Here is a 22,773-nt window from a genome sequence, read left to right as displayed (position 1 = left end):
AGTTTTAATTAAGCTAATTAAATATTATACATTGAAATATTGATAGTTGAATTGCAATAGTACATTAAAAATGCAAAAGTGAGGTAGGGGAAAAGGGAGAACATTTAAAAAATAACTAAAATTAAAATCTTGGAATGAAATACCAGTATTGAGATGTGCATTAAGAATTGCTATTTGAAATAATTAGGCTACTTTTTTTTTAAAATGCTTCAAATGGTTCAATTTTTCACAGAATTGAGTTGCTAGGTAGGATAAAAAGTTAAGAATGCTTGATTAGTTTACGCAGATTTCTTCAGTATCCTTTGGGAAAAGGATAACCTTTTCTCTTTGCCTGAAAACTTGTATATTATTGCTGGAAACAATGATAAAAATCAGCATGCATACTCAATATGATTAATAAGCTCCAGGCACGGCACTTATGCAGGTTGATAATGCTGAATTTTTTTTCTCCATTCCCATGTTACAGAGCAGCAGATTTTCAGTTTTCTCTTAAATTCTTCAGGCATGCTACTTCAGCCTCAGGGGAACAAGATGTCAAAGCCTCTTTCTGTTCTAGTGGAGGAAAGGCATGAGGTGTTTCAGCTGAAGTAACTGGAAACCAATTCTACTTCAAAGTCAGATGACAGGGTAAAGGTTAGGGCTTTTCTCTTAGCACACCTGCTAACATGTGATGTCATTAATTTATTCTGTTGCAGCTTGAGATAGTGAAAGCTGTGGAGTCAGTTAAATGCATAAAGCTATGCTGTTCATAACTGGTTGTATAAATTCAGCTGTCTGGTGACAGTTTTTCATGGTAGTCAAAGGAAAATAGTAAATTGAAAGTACTTTATGCTTGTCACTAGCAAAAATATGATGGCAGAATATAAGTCAAAGTATTCTTCTCTGGTCTTCATGTTGTGACAATCAAACAACTGAAACATTAGACGAAGAGACTTACCCTGTCAACACTGTGTGTAATACTCAGCTCTGTGCATAATTTAAATCACAGCATATGCTAGGAATACCAGAGTTATACTGTGAACACAAAGTCCAGTTCAAGTAGTATACCAGCAGTCCTAGTGAGGTTTTGAAATGAAGTAATACCTGCTGCAAGTTAACACTATCTGTGCTGTTGAATTCAAAAGACAGACACCAACATCTTCATTACTGAACATCATTCTCTACTTAGAACTGTTGCTTAAGGCTGCTGCAGAGGTGGATGCTTCTCTGGATCAAATTTATAACTTTCTATAGCCACAATGAAGAAAGACTTAATTTCTAACAGTAAAAACCTTCACATGTGCAACACATCCATATTGCTGAAGAGTTACATTATTCATAAGGTCAACTTTTAAATAATCTTAGGAGAAGGTAATGTGTTATGTTCCGCTATTTTAATGTAAAACATACTAGGAAACACTCTACCGTAAATACTTGTGGTATGTTGTTTTCCTGTGTATTACATGTTGCACATAGCAGTCTTATGTACACATGTATGTTCTCCAGAGCTCCTAAAACGTAGGGGGAAGACAAGATAAGAAGATGGTTTGTGTGCTTTTAATATGATTATTTGCTTTATTTAGGCCAAGATTGAAAAATGTGGATCGAAGTAGCGCTCAGCATTTGGAAGTTACCGTTGGAGATCTGACAGTCATAATTACAGACTTTAAGGAGAAAACTAAGTCACCACCTGCTTCCAGTGCTGCTTCTGCAGATCAACATAGTCAGAGTGGTTCTAGCTCTGACAACACAGAGAGGGGAATGTCCAGGTCATCTTCACCCAGAGGAGAAGCGTCATCACTGAATGGGGAATCTCATTAAAGTTTCTTTCCTCCAGTTTCTTTAGTCTCTTCTCTTCAAAACATGCAAATACATAACTTCTGTCACCTGTTACCACATTTTCATGACAGATTATCCATGCACAATTGGTATGTTGACTGGAACATAATTTATGCAGTTTTAAAAAAAGAAAAAAGTGCAGTGGTAGAAACAGTGATTTAAATGCAATCTACAAATGCTTACAAAGCATTTTCAGACCAACTTTTTAATCTTCATGTGTAAAGGTGCCATGAAAATGTGGTTTGAATGTTCATTATGCAGTGTTATTGGTAAGTCCATTTTCACTTTTAGTTTAGTGAATTCTAACACAACTCTTGCAGTCTCTACTATTGGCATGTACTGAATTTAAATTTTTATAACATAGTTCAAGCTGCCTAAATATGTATTATTTGAGAATTGTGAAACATAGTTATATGTATGCAAGTCAGAGATCAACTTAATCAACTATTGCTGCAACAGAATTTTCATAATAATTATCTTCTTAAAAACACCTGCTGGTACTTGGTGTGGTTAAATAGGAAAAATGTTATTAAATAAAACATTTGTATGAATTTTTGCCAATGTTTGACACATTTTACTAGATTACTGTTACTGAATTATGTTGAAGGTTTTACCAATATTTTTTCACACTTAAAACACTTATTGTAATGTTTACAAGCAAAATAGAAAACACATTCTAAGCATTGATTGGTTAACCTTACAATTCAGGTAAAGTACTACATTGTCACTGTACACTGGTATTCTATGTTGTGTAACAAATATGGAACCTCAGATGACTATGCATTTGGCAAAAACTAACATTTGGAAATATGAAAATTTGGAAAAGCTTTAAAAATAACAGAATTGCAGTTCTCATTTCTGCTTAGTGCTGTTTCCTTGCCCCAAATTTATCTAGTGTCATATAGTCACTTATCATTTCATTACAGGAATATCAGATGTTGCACAAGAATAAGGAAATAACAATACTGTATTTTTTTTTTGTTCCTGAATCAATTTCTTTAATTTTGATTTGGCCCATTAGAATATATTATGTCATAAATCATATGAAAAAACTCAGTACCCTACTTTATGGCATAAACTGTCAACGTTTACGCACTTAGCAATATACTGATACAGAGCAGAACGATTTACAATCCCATCTGGTATTATGTAAAATTACCAATAAAATATTTTTGTGAATACAGATTTTGCATTTTTGTTTACAACCAATAAGTGTTTTGATACACACATACAATCCATGTATAGACTTTAAATTATAGATTCAGGTTCAGTACAAAAGTCCATTTAGCTCCTTTTAGTGAAGTAGTCCACTTACACCCCTGTGATTCTTTTCTTTTTCATTAAAAATAAATATATTTTTAAGCCCATGTAAAAGTTTGATGGACCTTCTTGGTAGTGAATCCAGCCCCAAATTATTACCAACATATATAATACATCGTTTTAACAGCTAAAACAATGGATTTTTGTAGCCCCTGACAATTGTGATGTTTGGTGGTTTCTTGTAGTAATGTATTTTTCTGTTTTTAATGCAGTACTTACAGGCACAATGGTACTGTTCTATTTTGTAAGATGCTAGTTGTGAAATACAGTTAGTTGCATAAAATGAAAGTCTGATGTGATATCTGAGAACATACATACCTCATTCCTTGGTGTTGCTGTTTAAACTTTTTAGACATCAAATGTTAATTATAGGCTACTTCAGATGGATAACTACTGACCTGTTTATTATGTATTCTGCTTTATCTTACTAAATAGGATGTCTGGTCATTGCCGTTACCTGGCCAAATCTTAGTATCTGTAAAACAATGCATTTTAAGGTTCTTAAATGTTTTTGGGGCTGGGCTGGTGTTCAGAATAACATACACTAGTTTTTAAAAGAAAAATACGTGCTTCTCAACTTTATTTTTTTATATTTTATTTTTAGGTGGGACTATTTGCAGAACATACTGATGTAATGGATTACAAGAGAGCTGAAACTGTTTAAAGTAAGCAGTTTAATGATAGCAAATCTCATCGCAAGATGTTTTATGAAATGTGTTTCTAATTTAAAATGTAACAAATGCTAACACATTTCAGAATTCCTTGCAAACAAATAATAATCTATTACCAGTAGTTCACTAAATGGGAAACGTATTTTCATTTAACTTTATGTCAATAAACCACCCAGCACTGCCAACAAGAGGTCTCTTTGTATCTTCGGAAATAAGTAGCCATTTGGTTTGGAAGGAAGGGAGGATGGAGTGGATTTTACTATGATTCAACTGTCTCTAGAGAATAATCTCAAAGATGTGGTAGAAGTATGGTTATAATCAAAAAAAAATGCAGAAAAGTCTCACTGTTCTTTATGGAATAAGACATAGAAAAGCAATTTCTTACCACAGATACAACGCAAGTCAGCTAGGATCTAAAAACTGAGCTGTGGTGGTTTTAACTGAACTATTACATTGCCAGTGTTTACATTGCTATGATGCCTGTTTTGGCATTAAACAAAGTTAAGATAATTTTTGCCTGTTTGTGATTAAAGGGATGTGACAATACTGACAGCAGAGTAGACAAATTCTAAGTAGAATATGGCATTTGACTCTGTTCATAATGTTATAATTTAAATGAACTTCACTTTCATAATTTCTAAATAATTTTGACCTGTAGTAATCCTAAATCCTTTTTCTAACTGTAAATATATTTAAAAGCATCTTTACTCCATTTATAAAAAGTCAAAATTTAATGTTGTAATGTGTTTTGATTAGCTATTTTTCTGTGTGACTGCTGTCTGCATAAGAACTGTTATTTGTTAAATTCTATATATGCACCAGTCTTCAACAGCCATACATCCTGGGTTGTTCATGAAATGGTGACCCAACAAAGACAATTGTGATAGTGTTCCATGTAAATGAGTTCCTTTATGTGCTGATTGATTGTCTGGTTTCAGAAAGGAAAAGGGGGGAGAAATGGGGAAAAATGAAGTATAATTAGTTCATTGATAAAGTGTACAATAATTCAGTCTCTTATCTTCCTGAATTTGCCACTAATTATAGGTGGCATAAAGAAAAAAATATACAGTTGTAGACTATAATCCTTTTTTTCCTGAAATTAAGTATGTACATTGGAGAGAAACAAAAGTTGTTCTACTTAGTAGCAGGTTAAATGATGCCATATAAAATCCTGATTCTAAGAGAAGTGATAGTAAAAAAAAAAAAAAAAATTACATTAAAAAACTTTAAATTTCTTGATATTAAAAGTTTTGAAATTAAGACTATGACTGAAGTTTTAACCTATTACATGTTTCTCTAGATATTTGATGGTTTGTGGCATGGATTGTAAAATCTCAAAAATTTTTTTGATTTTATAATTTGTGCACTTTTTCTAATATTATGGATAGCACATTTTTAGGTAGCCATGTAAGATAGAATACTTTTTATAATTTGTTTCCACCAGTTCACTATAGTGTTCAGGCAGGTCTTCTAAACTTGACACAAGTGTATGGCTCTGCATCTTAGATTCTTTAGTTTTTCTCTCACCTGTCTCAAAAGCCTGACAGTTTCCCACATTAATGTAATTGATTATACTTTCTTGTACAGGATGGATTTGGAACTGTCTGTTGTGTACTTCTTTATGTACATCCAGGGTTCTTTAACTGTATCTGCTTGGTTTTTTTCTGTCGCATGCCTTTATTTGACTCTGCTCCCTACTAGGGAGTCTGGGTATGCTTCCTTTCAAATACCAGAAACTATATGGAAATAGAAATGCAATTTAATTTAATTTCTCCAAAGGCAGCAAGCGCTATACTTGCAGTAAATTTGGCCTGTGCTTACTCAGGAATAAGATAGGTAAGATAAAAAGTTAATGCTGGTTTTGGCTATGATAATTTGCGAATGCATACTTCTGTCAATGTTAAGATTTGGGTGTGCTGGAAATACTGTTTGAGCTTTCAAAGGTTTTTCTTAGCTGAAATTATGCCCTGACTTATGTCAAAGCTGTCTCAATTTGAAAGGGTCTAACTTCACAGACTAGCAAAAGCTGTACCGTAAAATCAGTCAAACTGAGGAAGCTCAGTTGGTTTTCTTTTGTACTGTCAAAGTTTTAACGAGGAGAAACTTTCTCCTCTTGCTAAAAAACACTTAAGAGATTTGTCTAAGACAACAATCAGATACTGAGCTTAGTCTGACATCTAAAGAACCACCTATGTTTTAATAAGAATTAACAGGATTTAACTACTAAATTAATATCGGAAAAGTACTTCACAAGTTAATTACAATCAATACTTTACAGAAATTATTGTAACTTCCTCTCTAGATGGATATTGTAACTAACTTCTTGTCTAGATGGATACGAATGGAGTAAATGGTGCAACAGCAATGGATAGCTGCACACTTGCTAGTAAATGGTATTATCCAACAGCAAGTGATGTTTAAGTGACTTTCCTAAGACATTACACAAGAAGATTGTGATATGTCTATGAACAAGGCCTAGGAGTCCCCTGCCTATACTATACCATTGGATTCAAACAGTGAAAGAAAATGCAGTAAACAAATAAATTAGTTTCAGATTCTAGAGTCTTAGTAATGCAGGAGCTGTTTACAGCTTCTGTTTTAACTGTATTGGTGAAAATTAATTAAAATGAACGACCACTGTATAATACTTAATCCCTCAGGAGATGTTTTCAATCCTAATCTTGCCCCTTTCATTATGGGAAACAGATAAGTCATCTGAAAGAACTTGCTGTGTCCACTGACACAGGGGATTTTAAGAGGAGACAGTTTAATGTGCACAGGAAGTTTTAGCTGTACTTTTAAGGAGTTAAACGTGGAAGATGAAGGGTGAGAGCATATTCCACAGCTCAAATGGGTATTACTAAGAATGATCACAAGAGATTGCTGTACCATTTGAGGTTTGTAAAAGACAAAATGGTAACACTATCTAATCACTCCTTGTCCCATATATTTAAAAAGAAAATTACCACCAGAAAAAATATTGTTCCAGTAACAATAATTTAAAGAATAGTTCCAAAATGTTAATTATTTTTTTGGAAAGTATGGCATATCTTGACAGATGTAGGAATATCTGAGCAAGAAGCCCTTCAGGACTACATTTTCAGGATCTAGGCCACCTGGAAAAGTGTAATCTTTAATTACACTGTTCTCTGTGTATAAATATTGATCTTAGTCAAAGTCGTTGCAAAGTGAACAAGCTCCCTTAAACTTCAAGATTTTAAGAAATGTGGCTTTAGACCAATGGAGCTCTAACTTACAATGGAGTTATTGAGAAGACAACTGAGGAAAAGAGAGTATTAGTCTATTTTTTGACAACCTGCTAACCATGTGCTCATAATTTTCCTCTTCTATATGAAGAAGCAGAAGTATACAGAAGAAGGAAATATATGTAATCAGGGCTAATGAAATTTGGCTCTTTACCCCCTTCCCAAGCTCACTAGATTCTACAAACTACAAATTCTGTTTGGTTCAAAGGCAGTTGCAGGTACTTTGTCACTAGAAAAGGATGGAGTTGTTCAGTCACTTAGCATCTGTTAGTTAAGACAAGTGAGTGGTCAGGCCAATTCTACTTTCTGAATACCCAGTTTGGGAATACAGAGATCTAATTTGCTATTTATATGCATCTAATATATAACAACCATCCATGAGTAATCTGTTTCAAGCTGATCCTTCTTTGCACAGAATAAATGAAAATGCTTCAATGCCAAGCCCAGTTCCTGATGGCACAGATCTCTGAGCAAGAAAATCTGCCATCTGACTGATCATGTCTTACTGTAACAGCCTTCAGCTATGAATTAAGCTCAGCAAGGGAAATCTCTTAAGATTACATGTATTTGTTGAGTATCACTACTCCCACCTCTGAAGGAAACACATTCTGATTCCTTCTTCTCTCATTTCTTTTCATTTTAAAGTACATCTATAGTATAGGTGGATGCAGTGAGTTTGAAATAATTTATTGTGCCTGGTTTTGTAAGTGGGAAATTTGACCGCTATTCCCAGTTCTTCAACTATACCTTGGTTTCTGTAAGACCAACAATGGTATGTGGAGCTTAGAGGTCATCTATCAATTTTGTCACCATTGTCCTTGTTTCTATATAATTGACTTACTGAACAGATTCTTGCTGAGCAAACTTACTTACACCAATCCTGTACCATTCAAGCATTCTGGCTGAGGTAGCTGGCATTCTCGGATGCCAATTACTGGTCTTCATATCTGCATTTCTGCAAATGGTCTGATTCTATTGCTGGGAGGCTTCCAAACACAGAAAAATAAGCAAAATGCTTTCCTACTGATGGAGGCGTAATGTTGCCAAGTAACTTGCAGTACCTGGAGGCTTTTTGAAAGGTGCAAGAAAACGCTCTCAGCGCCAGCTGGAGATCTGAGGAGCATGCACAGATACTGAGCACTTTCTCAGCTTTCTTACAGAAATTCTGAGTAGCTTCTCTTTCTAATATGTCAAACACCTTCAAAAACCCTCAGTCCAACAAAAAGACAGGATAAGGGGGCAAAAGAACAAAGACAATGTATTTTGAGAATAATACCTAGAAAAGCCACTATTCTAGGCTTTTCTAGGCTAAGAGGCTTCTTCGTGTGTTTAGTATTCCTTTCTCTGTACTGTATAGGAAGTAGGCAGCATCCCACGCTTCTTATAGGTGTGCGTTGCTTTATAATTCTTGATACCTGTTGGTTCCGTGACTTTTGGCCTAAAGATAGATGTAGGTTATTGTGAATTTCATAGTAAATACTGTGAATGTTTCTCTCTTGGGTACAGGTCATTTATTGAAAGGGCAGTAGTTTTGATTAAAGAGCTAGTCAGGAACAAAATAGATTCCTTATGTACATTTAGACACTACCCAATTTTAAAGGGTCTGATTCCTGCCTACTAGAAAAAGGATAACTTTGTGCTGAAAGGGTAGTAAGGACCCAGACTAGAACGGATGTGGCTTCTGAAAAGAGTTTTGTGAGCAGTAGTTCGTATGGCTGTTTTCAGTGATTATTCCACACCTTAGCCCGTTAATCTTGAAGCGTTGGTAGAGCATCCTCACAGACAAATCAAAACTACCAACAGCACTGTCAGATGCTCTTAAAATTTACTAAGTGCCTTATACAGAGCATCACTGAGGCAATGGTTCGATTGAAAGGAAGTTTGATAAAAGATTTACTCCTCTAGATGGAGTCACAGGTTATCAGTTGTAACCAAGGTGGTGCTCCTGGTTATAACACACTAGAATCTTATATTTTATTGCTGATACAAGTACCTAATAAGAAACAGTCCAGAAATTTCTGAGGCTTTCAGTTTGTAAAACATACATTCTTTGGAGGAGATTTTTTCTCCTAGTCAGCTGTGATAGCCTACTGGAATATCGCAGAAGTGCATAAAACTTCTGAGTATTTCTGGATGCTTTCACACTTCTCGGTTTCTCAATCAAGGACAGTATTACCTTTCTTGGGAAGGGGTACATAAGTTGGTTTTATTCATAGGGTTTATATTTATCCAACAGTAGTTTTTAAGGATTTTATTGTCAGAAAAAGGGCTTGTTATTTTGAAAATAAAAATCTTACTTGCCAGGTGTCTTCCCCAAAATGAGTAAGTGCCTTTTCTGTTCTGACTCTTAGAAGTATTTACTTTGTCAGATTGAATCTGAATGTCCTGGATAAACCAACTATTAAGTACTGAGTGTTACCAATGGCTTGAAATCCTTTCACTGAAAGAACAAGAGACAGAATGTAAGCCACTTGAATTATTTTGAGACCTGATGTTATCAGAAGTTTTCTAACTGCTATGAGTAGTATACTTCTAAGAACAATGTAACTTTTCAGGAACTTGATATTGATAGGAAATAAATATTTATTAAAAGAAGTCTATTAAATAAATATTTATTTACCAATTTAAGTAAGAGAAAATGTTACACCGTGGGGGCAACAGTCTTGCTGTTAGCAGTCCTGACTACTTAATGGAAAGTAAAACTGAGGCCCTGAACTCTGGCTGTAAAAGAATGCGTGGTGTTTGGTGAGAGATTGGGACTGTGAATCTTAGGTCCACATTCTAATAAAGTAATTCTTCCTACCTAAGTTTTTACCAATTCTCAAGCAGAAAAGAAAGCACGAGCAGATATCTGTAAGAGGCCCTCTGGTTTTATTGGTGCTGCTTCCTATCTCTAGACTTTTTTTTTTTTTTAAACTTTGCTCAGGACTGGTACAGCTGAAAGTATATTTTCCCTTCATTCTTAAGCCTAGACTTTGAATGGAGTTTCTCTGAGACACTTTTGTAGTGAAATCGTATTCCCTACAAACATTGAAGACAAAAATAAACATCTCCGTGAACAAAAGAGTGTGTGTGGTTGTAATTTTTTAATATATACAATTTTGTTATAAAAATTCTAAAGGTACTCTAAGAAAAACATAACCAGTATATTGGCCTACACTTAAAAGGTCCCTTTTGTAGCAGTCAGAAAATACTGTTTGCATCATGAGATGTTACAAATTTTCTGTCTGATAAACTATGTTCAATTCCAGTTAAGCCCTCCTTTAAATAAAGATGACAACACATTTCATTTAGCCAAGTGTGTAGTAACCCATTAGGACACTGCCTTAAACTGACCTCTTCCTGACCTCAATTCAAAGACATTATTAAACAATTTAAAATTCTGAAAGCTTGACAGAAAAGCTGAGGGGAAGGGGCTGCAAACAAAGAAACAGTAGGAATCACAGTGCAAAGATATTTTTTTCCAGAATAAATGCCACACAATTAATGATAATGGAATTGTTTTAAAATTTACAACTCTATAGTTATTTCACATTGTTTGATAAACATACAGTTGATTTCAGATGAGTGTAAATAGCTGTCTTTGAAGCCCAGAATAGTGACACATATTGAAATGCCTTCTCCAGGAATAAATTTAATAATTCTTGCCTGTGAAGAATCTGACAAGTATTTTTGGTGAAAACTGTTGTTGGTGCACTATATTCGATCTTGACTGGCAGTCGTGATGCTTAGGGTGTGTTATGATAAATAAAATAGTAAATAAAATTATTAAAGTGTTCAGAACCATTCTCTGAATGTGTTATTTGTACCGGCTAGGAACAAGTGCAAGAAATATAAGTGGGCAATTTGGGGATAAACAGCAGACTTAGGGAATTTGATCTCAAAATGCCAAGAGGCCTCTGCTAATTTACTGGCACAGGTGATTCATTACCCCTTTTGGCTATGATGGAAGTTGAGGTACTCCTGAAAGTAACAACTGAGGTAAGAAGCTTGAGAAGAAGGCTTAGCTAAGCCTTCATCTCATTGTATATACAACTACTCTTTTTGTTACTAAAGCAGATTGTAAAGAAATGGTCTGTGTGGGTTGTCGCAAGTTGTCTTCAAGTTACATACAGTTCCAGTGTTCAATTCTCTCTGAATTGTTTGTAGTTTGTGTTGCTTTGCAGCGTGAGGCTAAAATCCTACAAGGCATTCTTGAAGGAAGCTGGTTCTCTTGTAAAGACAGTCAGAGTTTCCCAGTTGTGTAGCAGGTGACTGAAGCATTGGCCATGAGTACGTGAACTCATCCTCACTCCAAGGAGACAATGTGTGAGGCTGATACATCCTCAGGTGCAGAATGCTCTTAATGCCACCCTGTAAGTGTTGGGCATAGATCCTGAAGTGCAGGCAGCAAGTGGTAGCAAACTTGACACAACTACCAAGCTTGGTACTAGCAGAAACACTGACTTGTACAAGACTAAATTGGCATCAGATACCAGAATGGGGCTATTGTCACTAATTAAGGGAGTCTAATTTAGAAGAATAGAAGGAATTCAAAAGAGGAGAGCAAGCTGTAAAACCCTTCTATCACCCTTCTATTCATTTCTTTCCTCTGCTGACTGTTTGGTAAGTCTGCTACACAATTATGGGTCTGAAGATCAAAACAAATTTCTTAAATTCCACACAAATGTTTTGGCAGCCATGGGAGATCACAGCATTCCACTATGTGCCTGGTGCCTGGAGATAGCTTAGGACAGTGTCCAATTTTATTTTACCCTTTCTTGACCTGAAAGAAAATAGAAGAGTAAAAAAAAAAATATTTCTAAAGTTACAGATAAAGGATGGGTGAAGGAAGACTGAGTAATGTATTAGTGCAATCATGAGCCACCAGCGCTTAAAGATATCGTAGATATTTCAGGCTCTAAGTTCTGTGCAACACAATATCCCAACTATTCACCAGCTCTGCTGCCGCTTGGGCAGTGGAATAGTTTGAGAACACAATTCTAATGACAAATCAGATAAATCAGTATAATGTCTGCACACTCCAGGGAGTGGCACAGGACTGTGCAAGGTAAGCTGACTGCTCACCATAATTACTTCTGTGAACTTCAGACATGACTAAGACTATTGACCAAGTATAAGGATACTTGGTACCCGAGCCTGTTATGTACCTTGGGCATTTGTCTGTTATGTGGCTGTTCTATTCAGCTTTAAAAGGGACAGTCAGTACAAAAGAAAGTATTAATATCTTACCTCTTCTTCCTGATAATTCAAGCACTAAATGCTTTAAACAGCTGGTACTTTTGACTGCTCTAATCTGGTTTGAATTAGTAATTATGGAAATAGAGCAACCACTAGAGAAAAGCATGTGGAGAGGTGAACATTAGGACTTCCTTTCTCTATCCTTGACATGTCTCTACATTGGTTTACAACATTAAAACCTACTTGAAGAGGACCAGGGAGGAAAAGCAGGGTACAGATAAACAAAATAAAAAGGTAAAATAGCAAGTGGGCTTGCTAGAAACTGACAAAGTAAATCAACTCTTCACCTGGTTTGACTGACTGACTGCTTTCCAAAACCTCTCCTGACTGAATGACCGTCTGGCATCTTTTCCATTCCAGGCTATGCTGCTGTTTCAAAATAGGGGCAACTGGCATCCTGGCTCACTGCCTCCAGTGTATCATCTGGCTTGCATTGCTGAATGGCTTTCAGAGTCCCTGACAACTCTCCTAAACCTCTGTTTCCTCTTGGAAGGGCAGCTGGCAGTTGTCTTCTAACTTTTTTTTTTGTTTTAGCTGTTTGCTAGATGCAGTTTCACTCTCCTAGCCATGCAGGCTTTTTGCACTTGGAAATAAATACATAAAATGTATAAAATTTTTACATCAAATATGAAAAAAATAAACTAAAAAAAGGCAGTAGTTTTCAGTTTGTGGTCTGAGGATCTCATGAGCTAATGCATTCCTTCCAAGAGTCTTCAAAAAAGTGGCTAGGATGAGCATACTTATTACAAGTAGCATTAAATTCACTGGGTAGAGTCTGCACTGTTACTGTAAAGTGGAAAAGGTAGAAAATACCTTACAGGATTAATTTCAGATTAGTTGATGTCCTTCATCTTAAAAATCAAACTTTCAAGCCATAATGCAAAGTTGCTATTGTGTATGCTTACTGCTAGTAAATATTTATTCTATTACAAGAAAAAATGATGTTGTATTGTAGAAACTTAGACCCTGATCTGAGTGTCAGAGGACTCGGAGCGCTTGATGCTGTAGCAAACAATAGCAGGACAAGATAAGGACTTTAAAACTTGAGTATAGTTATATATAAACAAACAAACAAAAAAGCCAGGCCTGCTTGCCTTATTTCTATATTTTTCTACATGGTACATATTTGCATAAGTAGATAAGTTTGCTTTGACTCCTTCCAGGAGTATTTTAAACACAAATACCTGTGCCAGGAATGGTCCTTGGAGAATTTTAGATGAGGCAAAGAAACAAAAGCCCAACACTGAGAATCCCCTTTGGACTGATGTTTTAGAGCTTCATATTTAGAAATCTTTACAGAAAAAAAAAGGTTCTGACACACAAGTACAGAAAAAGAGATAAAAAGAAAATTCTCTTTATGCTCCTAGAAGGTATTCTTTCTGCTTTTTTAATGTAGTAAAGCACTAAAAATTGTGCAAGTCTACATATATAGATGCATATTTATTTATTTAGGACACAGAAGTTGAACTTTCTTAAGAGGAACAATACAAATATTTTCACTGTCTACTGTTTAATAACTTATAATTGTTCCCAGAGGATCCATTAAATAAATTTTGAAGTAAATTGTGCTATTGATGAAGAAATAATTGATTCCAATTAGAAGAAACTAGGAATTTTGCAAAGTATCACACCACTTCCCATACTGCTTACAATGCAGCTTATTTAATTTTGTGTATTATTGTCCTTGGGTGTGTATATTGCTGATACCAAGAGTAATTGCAAAATATTGTGAGCTCCTGCTTATAGTCTAAATAGATTAAACACACACTACAATGCAAAACAATGAGAGCTAAAAAGGGAAGAAATGGGGGAAGGCAATAATATTTTGGTCATGAATAGAAATTGATTTTGAGAATTTTTATTAACATTTTTAACATTGGGAGCTGATGTAGGGCAATTTGAAGACTAGATGCATAAGAGTAAAAGGCAGTTGTAACAAACTAAATCCTTGTCTTAAAAATGAATTGGAAAGAAAGAAAAATTATGTCTGGCAGCAACAGAAAAGGAACATTGCACCAAGAAGTCTGATGATACCATATGCACAACACGTGGTAGTAGAGCAGTTTCCCCTTGCTTACCCAACCTTGCAATCTCCCATAGCAAAGTGTTGGCACTGCAGGTTGTACGAAAGAGCACATGAACATCAAAGAAATTGTCTTTGCCTTTGAAAAACCCCTAACCAGTCTGCACACGAGGCAGCATCGACACAAATCTGTCAGCGCAAAAGCTTATTGCTTTGCTAACTTAACTAATGGTTTAACTTCCTGAAAGAATGAAACCAAAAGGAATGATACAAATGCATCTGATTAGGACTGGGTTTTTTAATTAGCAGAAAATTGGAGTGGAAATGGATTTCTCTCTTTGTTGTCTCTGTTGCATCAGATAATCCCCTTCCACAATTGTGAATAATTCTTTTTTTTCTAGTTGATCTGATTTATCTCTTGATCTAATGAGTTGTTAGAATTTTGGTTTCACTTTCTGGCACACAGTAACTGCTCTTATGACCCTTGAACACACTTGCAGAAGTATAAGATGCTGATTCTTTTAAAAAATCAGTTGTCCTAACTATTTAACATCTATAGTTCACTAAGATTACTGTTTTCTGGATTTCAGCTATTTTCTGGACATAGAAAATAAAATTGAATCATAAAGATACAAAAATTACCATGGCTAAGTAACTAAATTCCAGTCAAGAAAAGGATTTCAAGATTTAAAATTGCTAATAAATGGAGAGAACCTTGCATCTAATTGTACCTCTTCATGTTTTAAGTTTATTAAAGACTAGCAAATGTTATAGCATAAAATGTTATATATTGTTCATTAACTGTTTATGGTGAGTAATAAAGATACATAATTATTTCTCCTTAAAGAATTTTAAAAGCTGAATTAGCTAATTGGATACCATCCCATAGTGTTTTTTCTCGGTGACAACCTAGGTATGACATTTCAGTAACTTTTGCTTATCTTTGTTATTCACAAGGCCGCATTTCTAGTGAGAAGCATTTTCTCTTTTATCAGACCAACTGATAGATTAAATGGACAGATTTTCCAGTGTGAAAAAAGGCTTGCACGTGTATAAGTTTTCCTGTTTTTTTCTCCCCAATTGCATCGGATACCTTAACAAAAGATACTGACTTTCTCTCTGACCTTGCCTCAGTTACATTTTTGGAGCACTGCAGGAACATTCTCACTCATTAATTATTCAGGTATTATTGGACAGCACTGAATGAAGATAATCCTGTAAATTTCCTATTTGGGATATGGTATGACTGATCATAAAAAAATTTTTTTTTTCTCCCTGCATCATCTCTCTTTAGCACTCCTGATTTCTTCTTTTCTCATCTAAGAATATACTTTCTTCTTCTGAAGCATGAAAGCATTATTGCTGCCCAGCTGCCACATTCATTCTTGGTCCCTCTGTAACACCCTTCAGACCTCATTTTCCCTGACTGGAACACTCTTCAATACAAAAGGCAAGTGTCACACCTCAGTAGGGACTAACTGGTCTTCGCTTTTATGCTCACTGTCAGTAAATACTCCATTGTATCTCTCCACTCTGACTCTCATATTGCTATGTTACTTATTCCCTGCCGTATGGACTCAAATAGTATATGTAAGGGGTTGTGAAATGGGACAGTGAGCGGGTGACATGGGTCTGCAGGCAGATATGCAATGACAGCAATAAGCCAGGTTTTGAACGCAAACACAAATTCAGGAAAGCTGGCGGAATGGCGGGTTCATCCGTTGCGGCAGAAAGCATGGAGGAACAGAAAACAGAGGGGCAGAAAGCCCAGCTAAGACTTTGAGTGGCACTTGCAGAGCTGGTTCTTTCTGTGATGCCAGCACATGGATCTCACTGACATAAATTGCCCTTACTTCATTAAGCAAATTCTTTCTAGAGAGTCCTTTTTACAAATCCTCCCCCATTTCATCTATGACTCTCCCATCATCACACTGCCATCATTAGCCCTGAATTCTCATCTTTGCTCCTCATCCTCCCTAGCTCCTTAATTCTTTTGGATTCTACTTCTTTTCTCAGTCCCAATTTCCCTGCTTGTATCTCTTAGTAATCGTCCTGGTATCTGCACTGCAGACAGTGCCGATACCAGGACGTTGTCTCAGCTACCGGAGGCAACATAGCTGAGTATCCAGTATTTCTGAGGGCCACCTTTTTTCCTCAGTTCAACTTTTGTTTTGAGGAAGAGGTGATGAACAATTTTGGCAGGACAATTCTGTCATTACTTCTCTTCCAGCTACTAGAGTTGCCAGCTGGCATTCTGCTTTCCCCCTTCTTTCAAACACAGCCAAGAGCAGCGGTAAGCTACAGCTCAGGTTTTATGGGCATTCACATATGATATACACCCTCAGGCCCCAGAATCTACAACAGAACAATTTTTTAAGGTTTGTTGTAAATCATATTGGCATTTTTCTTAAAATGCAGGGTCCTGAATTCATGCGATTAAGTGGGGATGTCATTGCTTATTTTAAAAAAGTCTGTAGACAAAAAAAAGAGAAAAGTCTGTAGAGATAAAAAGTCCAGTCCGTAGAGAAAATGTGAGCCTAATGCACCGTAAGGTCGAAAAAGCAAGCAGAATTATTTCAAATTTGTCTTTTTTTTTAAAACCAATGTCAGGAGCTGAGGGAGAAGCAGTCTGATGACTTTAAAACACTTACCTTGGCAATAGCGGGTTAGGCTGTTAGGCCTTTGCTCAGCAGACTGGGCCAGAGAGAGGGGATGTGATACTGTACCGGATTCAGCTGAAACCCAGCCAACATTCCCCCCGTCCAGCAGCACGCACACCTATTATTTCTTCTCCCCGGTGCGCCGCTTCCCACACCTACTTCTTGTTCCCCAGAAGCGTGACTTGGTGAGCCAAGATAACCCTCTCTCTGCTAGTGACCACACACAAATCCTCCAGGCCCAGTTCACCAAGCTTCTCCGGCCCAACGCCCAGCAGGGACCTGCTCTCCGGGCCAGTGCTGCGCAGCCGCCTGCGTGCCCAGGCCGGAGGAGGGAAGGGGGCTGCAGTCCAAAGCGATTTGCACGCTTAGATTGCGTCTCTACAAGGAGAAGGGATGCCTGTGTAACCCCAGTTGCCTAACGAACGTGAGGGAATATCCTGGTGAAGAGGTAGTTGTGAAGCTTTTACACAGAAAAGTTGAAGATACTACAACACAAACCCTGAGTGTGAGAAAAAAAGTGTAATTTTGGGGGACTTTAGCCACACTTTTGCTCTTAACGGAGACAAGGCAAGATGCGAGCCTGCGTGCTGAGCCTGCGGACTTGTAGTTTGTCAAGGCTGGTCACTGCATCTGCCTGGGGAATTTCTTCTCTCGGCTTCTTCCCAGGGACGCATTTTCCCGAGGTCTGAGGGGGCGGCGAGACCAGGCTGACCACAGGGGCCCCGATGGAGGCAAGCAGCTTCTCCCGGGCTCTCCCCAGGGGACGGGGACGGGGACCGGGACCGGGACCGGGACCGGGCCCAGCCGGCACCCCCGAGGGCAGCAGCACCCCCCGGGCTACTTACAGCGGTGAAAGAGCACTTCCAGCTGTTTCCACGTTAGGGGCAATTAAACGGGGACTTGTAGCCGCCGCTACGACACGACACGACACGACACCGCCCCGCCCCGCCCCCTGAGGCCCGGCCCGGCCCCGCCTCCCGCCCCGCCGGCGGCACCTGGCTCCCTCCGGGCGCCTCAGGGCTCGCCCCGCCCCCGCCCGCCCAGCCCCGCCCCTCGCATGCCGGGGCTCGCGCCGCCGCCGCCGCGTCCGTTGGGGCTCGCGCTGCCGGTTGGGCCCCGGCCGCCGCCTGGCGCCGCTGCCGGGGCCGGGGCGGGAGGATGCGGCGGTTCGCGCGGGTGGCGCTGCTGTGCCTGGGCTGCGGCGTCTGCTCGCTGCTGTACGGCTTCAGCCAGCTGGCCCTCTCCCTGGAGCAGCAGGCCCGAGACCCCGCCGCGCCCGGCGCCCGGCGGCAGACAGGCGGCGACCGGGCGGCGGCGGCGGGGAGCGCGGGCCGAGGCGAGGCGGGGGCCGGCAGGTACGGGGCGCGGGGGCCGGGGCCGGGCGGGGGAGGCGGGGGCGGGCGGTGGTTCCCCCCGCATTCCTGCGGGGAGGGCCGGGAGGCGCGGGAGCGCGCTGGCCGCCCTCCCGCGGGCGGAGCGGCGCTCGGCGCCCGCCCTCGCCCCCCGCGGGGGCCGCGGGCGCCCCCGGCTGCTCGGTGCCGGCCAGCAGCGGCCCCGCGGCCGCTGCGCTTGGGCGGCGGGGCGGAGGCGAGGCTGCCGCCGCGGCGCGGGGCCGGGAGGGCGCTTTGGGAGGGAGCGGGGGTGGTGGTGTGTGCTCCCTCCCGAGCAGCTCGGGCATCCCGCCGGCCGGTTACCGGGGAGCAGAGGTTGAAAAAGCCTCAAAAACAAACAAATAAAGAAAACTTTAAAAAGTGGTGTTGCAGGCCAGCCGGTGGCCGAAGCCGGCCCCCGTGCACGTCCCCGCGGCGGGAGAGGCTGTGCTGCCCGTCGGCCGTGCTCCGGCTGCATGCGCGTACGCTGCAAGGTAGGGCGACTCTAAACCGGAGGGAACTGCGTGCTGCTTCGGGAGCTGGCCTGCCACTTCGCAGGCGTCCCGCCTTAAAGTCGGGCTGCTTCCTTCTTGCGGTAGGGTAGATGCAGCGAGGAGGGTGCGTTTTCTTCTTCCAAGCGAAGGTACTTTCAGGGTGGTACTCGGTCCTGAAACTCGATAACTTTATGATTATCAAACATAACTTTATTTAAGCAGAAATATTTATTATGGGATACTTTAGCAAAGCCAGTCTTCTCACAATGAACTGTGAGTTCAGTTCCGCAGTTAAAGCGGTGTAAATCTGAGCAGCTCACACCCTGCGTAGCTGCATGTTTCTGTTGCCTGCCTCCTGTCAGCAGAAACTTTTATGTGGTCAAGTGGTGAGTGAGATTACAGAATGAAAAAAATACTGGTTTTCCTTTAGCTTAGTTTCATGATCCTGTTCACCTGTGGCTACCAGAATGCTGATGCCAGAAAAAGAGGGGTGACAAAAAATCTGTTACTGAAGCTGGAGCAGAAATTAGGACCAGGCCTTTCTGGCCAGCCTACCTAATCTAACTCTGCTTAGATTCCACAGGAGTTTAAAGTGATGTAAGTTTGATGGTTGGGTGACTGTCCCTCCTTCCCAGGGCTGCACACACCCTGGCACCCCTCACTCCTTACACTGCTTGTGCTCCTCCGATCAGACAAGTGAGTTGATGGGGCATGCTGACCTGCCTGAAAACCACCTGGGGTTTGGCCAGCTCAGCGCTCTGAATTGGCTCATCAGGTAGTTACGAAAGCCTTGGGGCTGGTGCAAAGGAGTTACGGAGGACGGCAGGATGACAGAAGCTCTGACTTCATCTTAAAATATCATGAAACAGCATTCTGAGTTGCTAGGGGTGGAGTCAGCTGAAATGTGAAACCCAGCTTTTGACTGGTATGGCTGCTTCAGAGAATGTTTTTGTTTCCTCCTGCCCCATGCTTTTGCTTTAGTTTGCATTAATACAGATTGTGACTTGAAAAAATGTGGGGATGCTTGTTCCTCGCTTCTAGTTCATAATTAAAAATTCACTGTGAGAAGCTGAAATCTACTAGTTCTAAAGAACACGGTAACTGGAATAAAAGAATTAATTTTAATGGTTTTATGTAAGATTCCATTGGTTTAATAAATCAGTTTTAAATAGAAATTTGAGGAAAAAATCATATGTATGATATTTGTTTTACTAAAGAAAATATGCAATTTACATGAAGAAAACTTTGGTTGGGTAAAAGATGATTAAATAATTTGTATTATTAAACACTGAAATTACTTTCAGGTGCTCCTCCTGGTTAGCAAAAGAAGAACCAAGTTTATTTGAAAAGCTGTACTTTTTTCTTTTTTAGTATTTGTACTAAAGTGTAGTTTTTAAGTTAAAGATACTGGTGGGGGAGAACCCCAACAAGATGCAAGAAGCTTCTTGCTTGCTGGAGCGAGGTGGAATGAGATATAAATCTGCCCTGTGTTGCAATGTGGAAAAGCTTTGCAAACTGAGAAAAGTTATTTTCCAAAGGTCTTAAGTGCTCTAAATTCCTTGTGCATACAGCTTCATGGGGGCATACCTCCTTGCAAAATCAGTGTCTGTTTGACACCTGTGTGGGAATTTTTTACCTATAAACTGCTGTCAGACTGAAGGCTCAGGATGAACATCATCCTGTTGTAAATTATTGAAGTTTTAATGCTGTTTGTACAAACAGTGTGTGCAAAACTCAGGTGCGAGTCAGTCCCTTAGAACAGTCCCTAAAAAGCTTTTAAGGAAAAAATCTGTCCTGTGGCAGCTAAGAAAAGCCCCGCTGAATGTTCCTTTAGATGCATGTTTCAGTTATTCTCAAGTATTAAATCGCGTTACATTCACTTGTGTAACTGATACACGCATCTTGGTGAATGGACGTATTGGTGTTTTCCAGTTTTTATACTTCGGCTGTTTCTTTAGCGGAGACAGAACATGACAGCCATATGGCTGTCTTATGCCCACTTCTGACTATCTCGTGATCGTGTAATATCCTAAAGGGTTCATAGCCTTGTAGTGTAAATTGTGTTCAGATAACCTTCTAATCCTTCTTGAAGTTTAACATTTTATATGCATTAATAGCAACTTTCAGTAATGGGTTGCTTCAGCTGTTTCCCTGATAGCTTTAAAATACAGTTTGGCAAAGCGAATGTAACTGCCACCTGAAGGCGTCTGTGCATTCAGGAGTGATTTCCCCTTCTCTTTAGCCAAGAAGGGTTTTCTTTTCCTGAATAATCTAGTTTAGTATATGACATAGGGCAGAAAGACCTCAATCATACTCTGTGATGGGGGGTTGGGGGAGTCGAGATTCCTGGTAGTTTTCAGAAGCATGCAAACATGAAAACTGCAAGCTTTGAATAAAGCTTAAGCATACCACACCTGGAAGAATTTCGCAAGAGTGATGACGCTTTTAAGTAGAAAGTCTTTAATTAAAAAGGAAGTACCATATTGAAACTAGAATTACAGGTTGAGGCAAGATCCTCCAATAAACATAATAATTCAGGGGAGCTTATTGGGTAATCACTTTGGTAAGGAGTTGTTTGTTTCAAAGGCTACAGTAGCCTGAGGAATAAGATGACTAGAAATTAAAGGCTTGTATCTTGAAATTTGATATAAATAGCTGAAAAACATTTCAGGAATTTATTAGCTAAATCCTAAGGTTGGGTTTTAGCTGTGAAGAAAGATTAACATTGGAGGTAAATTGTTCTCCTGATTATTCCTTCCAGTGAGAAAAGTAGTGATGAATAGTCAGTACTGTCATATATAAGAGCTAGATGAACAATAGATCTAAATTTGAAAAAAAAAAGAAAATATTGAAGTGTCTACTTTCAGAAGATACAAAGTCAGTCAAAAGCAAGTATATGTAGTCAGCCTTTTTTCCTTTCTGGTATGATTTATGGATGACGAAGGCGTTGGCTGTGAAAAAAATGAAAAAAATAGTGAATAGATGCATATTTGCTACATGGATGTTGTTTAATAGTGCTATAATCTGCTGTCTGTGGAGTATCCTTTCAAGTCAGTCTTTCTCCACATGCTTTCAGATCAGTTAGTTAGTAGACTGTGCTTATGAGAATTGAATCTTCAGTTAATTTTATCAATATTGCCACTTCAATTAGGCAGATAATGTTCATCTTTCTATTCAGGTCCAAAAAAAGTGTTATACTAATGGCAAGTTTGAGAAGTAGATCAGGAATCAGTCTGTCGTCAGTTCCGTGAATTCAGTGAGGTCAATGAATTTGACCCTATTAAAATGAAACATTTTTCCATTATGCTGTAGTTTAGCATTTTTGTGCAGCCAGCCATACTGTTTTGTTATGTGTGACACTGATATCTGACTGTGTCTGTCTCTTGGTCTCTAACTATCCTGGCAAAGGGAGAGTTAAGTAGATTATAGTGCATGGAAAAGTATAGGAAGTATACCCACAAGCTTAGACAGCAAAGGAGGCTGGTTGTAATAGGTAGTTTGTTCTTTCCTTGCACCATAGGTAGCTGGTTTTGTCTGTGTCAGAACTTAACCAGCAGTTTCACCAGTATGCTTCTCAGCTACTCTTATGCCTTGAGCAATTGGTCTAGAAACTGTCTAAGCATTTCAAAATATGAGTAAAACTTTTAAAAGGATGAAACATTGAACAATTTGAAGTTGAAACTACATTTAAAGAAATCTGCTGAATTTGTCAAGCAGTTAAGTTTACTAGCAAATGTTATTTTACATAGAAATGTTGTAAATTAATGAAACGTTATCAAGATTTTTCCAGTTAAAAAGCTTGTCCTGTGTCAAACATTTAGCATTACATCTGCTGTCTCCTATCTAATAAAGCCATTGCTTGTCTGACAAAATACATCATAACAAATTTGTGATATTGCTGCAAATGTTC

General features: G+C 39.0%; 2 protein-coding genes across 6 annotated transcripts in view; both read left to right on the top strand.

Annotated features, from left to right (window-relative positions):
- The window catches only part of YAF2 (YY1 associated factor 2), a 36,102-nt gene extending 25,270 nt beyond the window's left edge, over nucleotides 1-10,832 (top strand). Inside the window, exons 4-5 of one of the 2 annotated variants that reach the window (XR_012774389.1) lie at nucleotides 1,563-2,087; nucleotides 3,743-10,832. Coding sequence is in view for 1 of the 2 variants with exons in the window: in XM_075494119.1 (XP_075350234.1) it covers nucleotides 1,563-1,800 (238 nt within the window). In the remaining variant the exon portion in view is untranslated. Of the gene's footprint in view, nucleotides 1-1,562; nucleotides 3,438-3,742 lie in introns of those variants that run through there. The other variant, XM_075494119.1, reaches the window with a different exon arrangement.
- A 7,206-nt stretch (nucleotides 10,833-18,038) lies between these two features.
- Nucleotides 18,039-22,773, top strand: part of GXYLT1 (glucoside xylosyltransferase 1) — a 34,293-nt gene continuing 29,558 nt past the window's right edge. For 3 of the 4 annotated variants that reach the window (XM_075494096.1, XM_075494085.1, XM_075494075.1), the window contains exon 1: nucleotides 18,039-18,354. In XM_075494096.1, coding sequence (XP_075350211.1) covers nucleotides 18,158-18,354 — 197 coding nt within the window. In that variant the 5' untranslated portion in view covers nucleotides 18,039-18,157. Of the gene's footprint in view, nucleotides 18,355-18,993; nucleotides 19,013-22,773 lie in introns of those variants that run through there. The other variant, XM_075494104.1, reaches the window with a different exon arrangement.

The sequence above is a fragment of the Mycteria americana genome, chromosome 1, assembly GCF_035582795.1.
Source record: "Mycteria americana isolate JAX WOST 10 ecotype Jacksonville Zoo and Gardens chromosome 1, USCA_MyAme_1.0, whole genome shotgun sequence".
Lineage (NCBI taxonomy): Eukaryota > Metazoa > Chordata > Aves > Ciconiiformes > Ciconiidae > Mycteria > Mycteria americana.
Note: the sequence above shows the minus strand (reverse complement) of the source record. Positions and strands in the feature narration are given on the sequence as shown.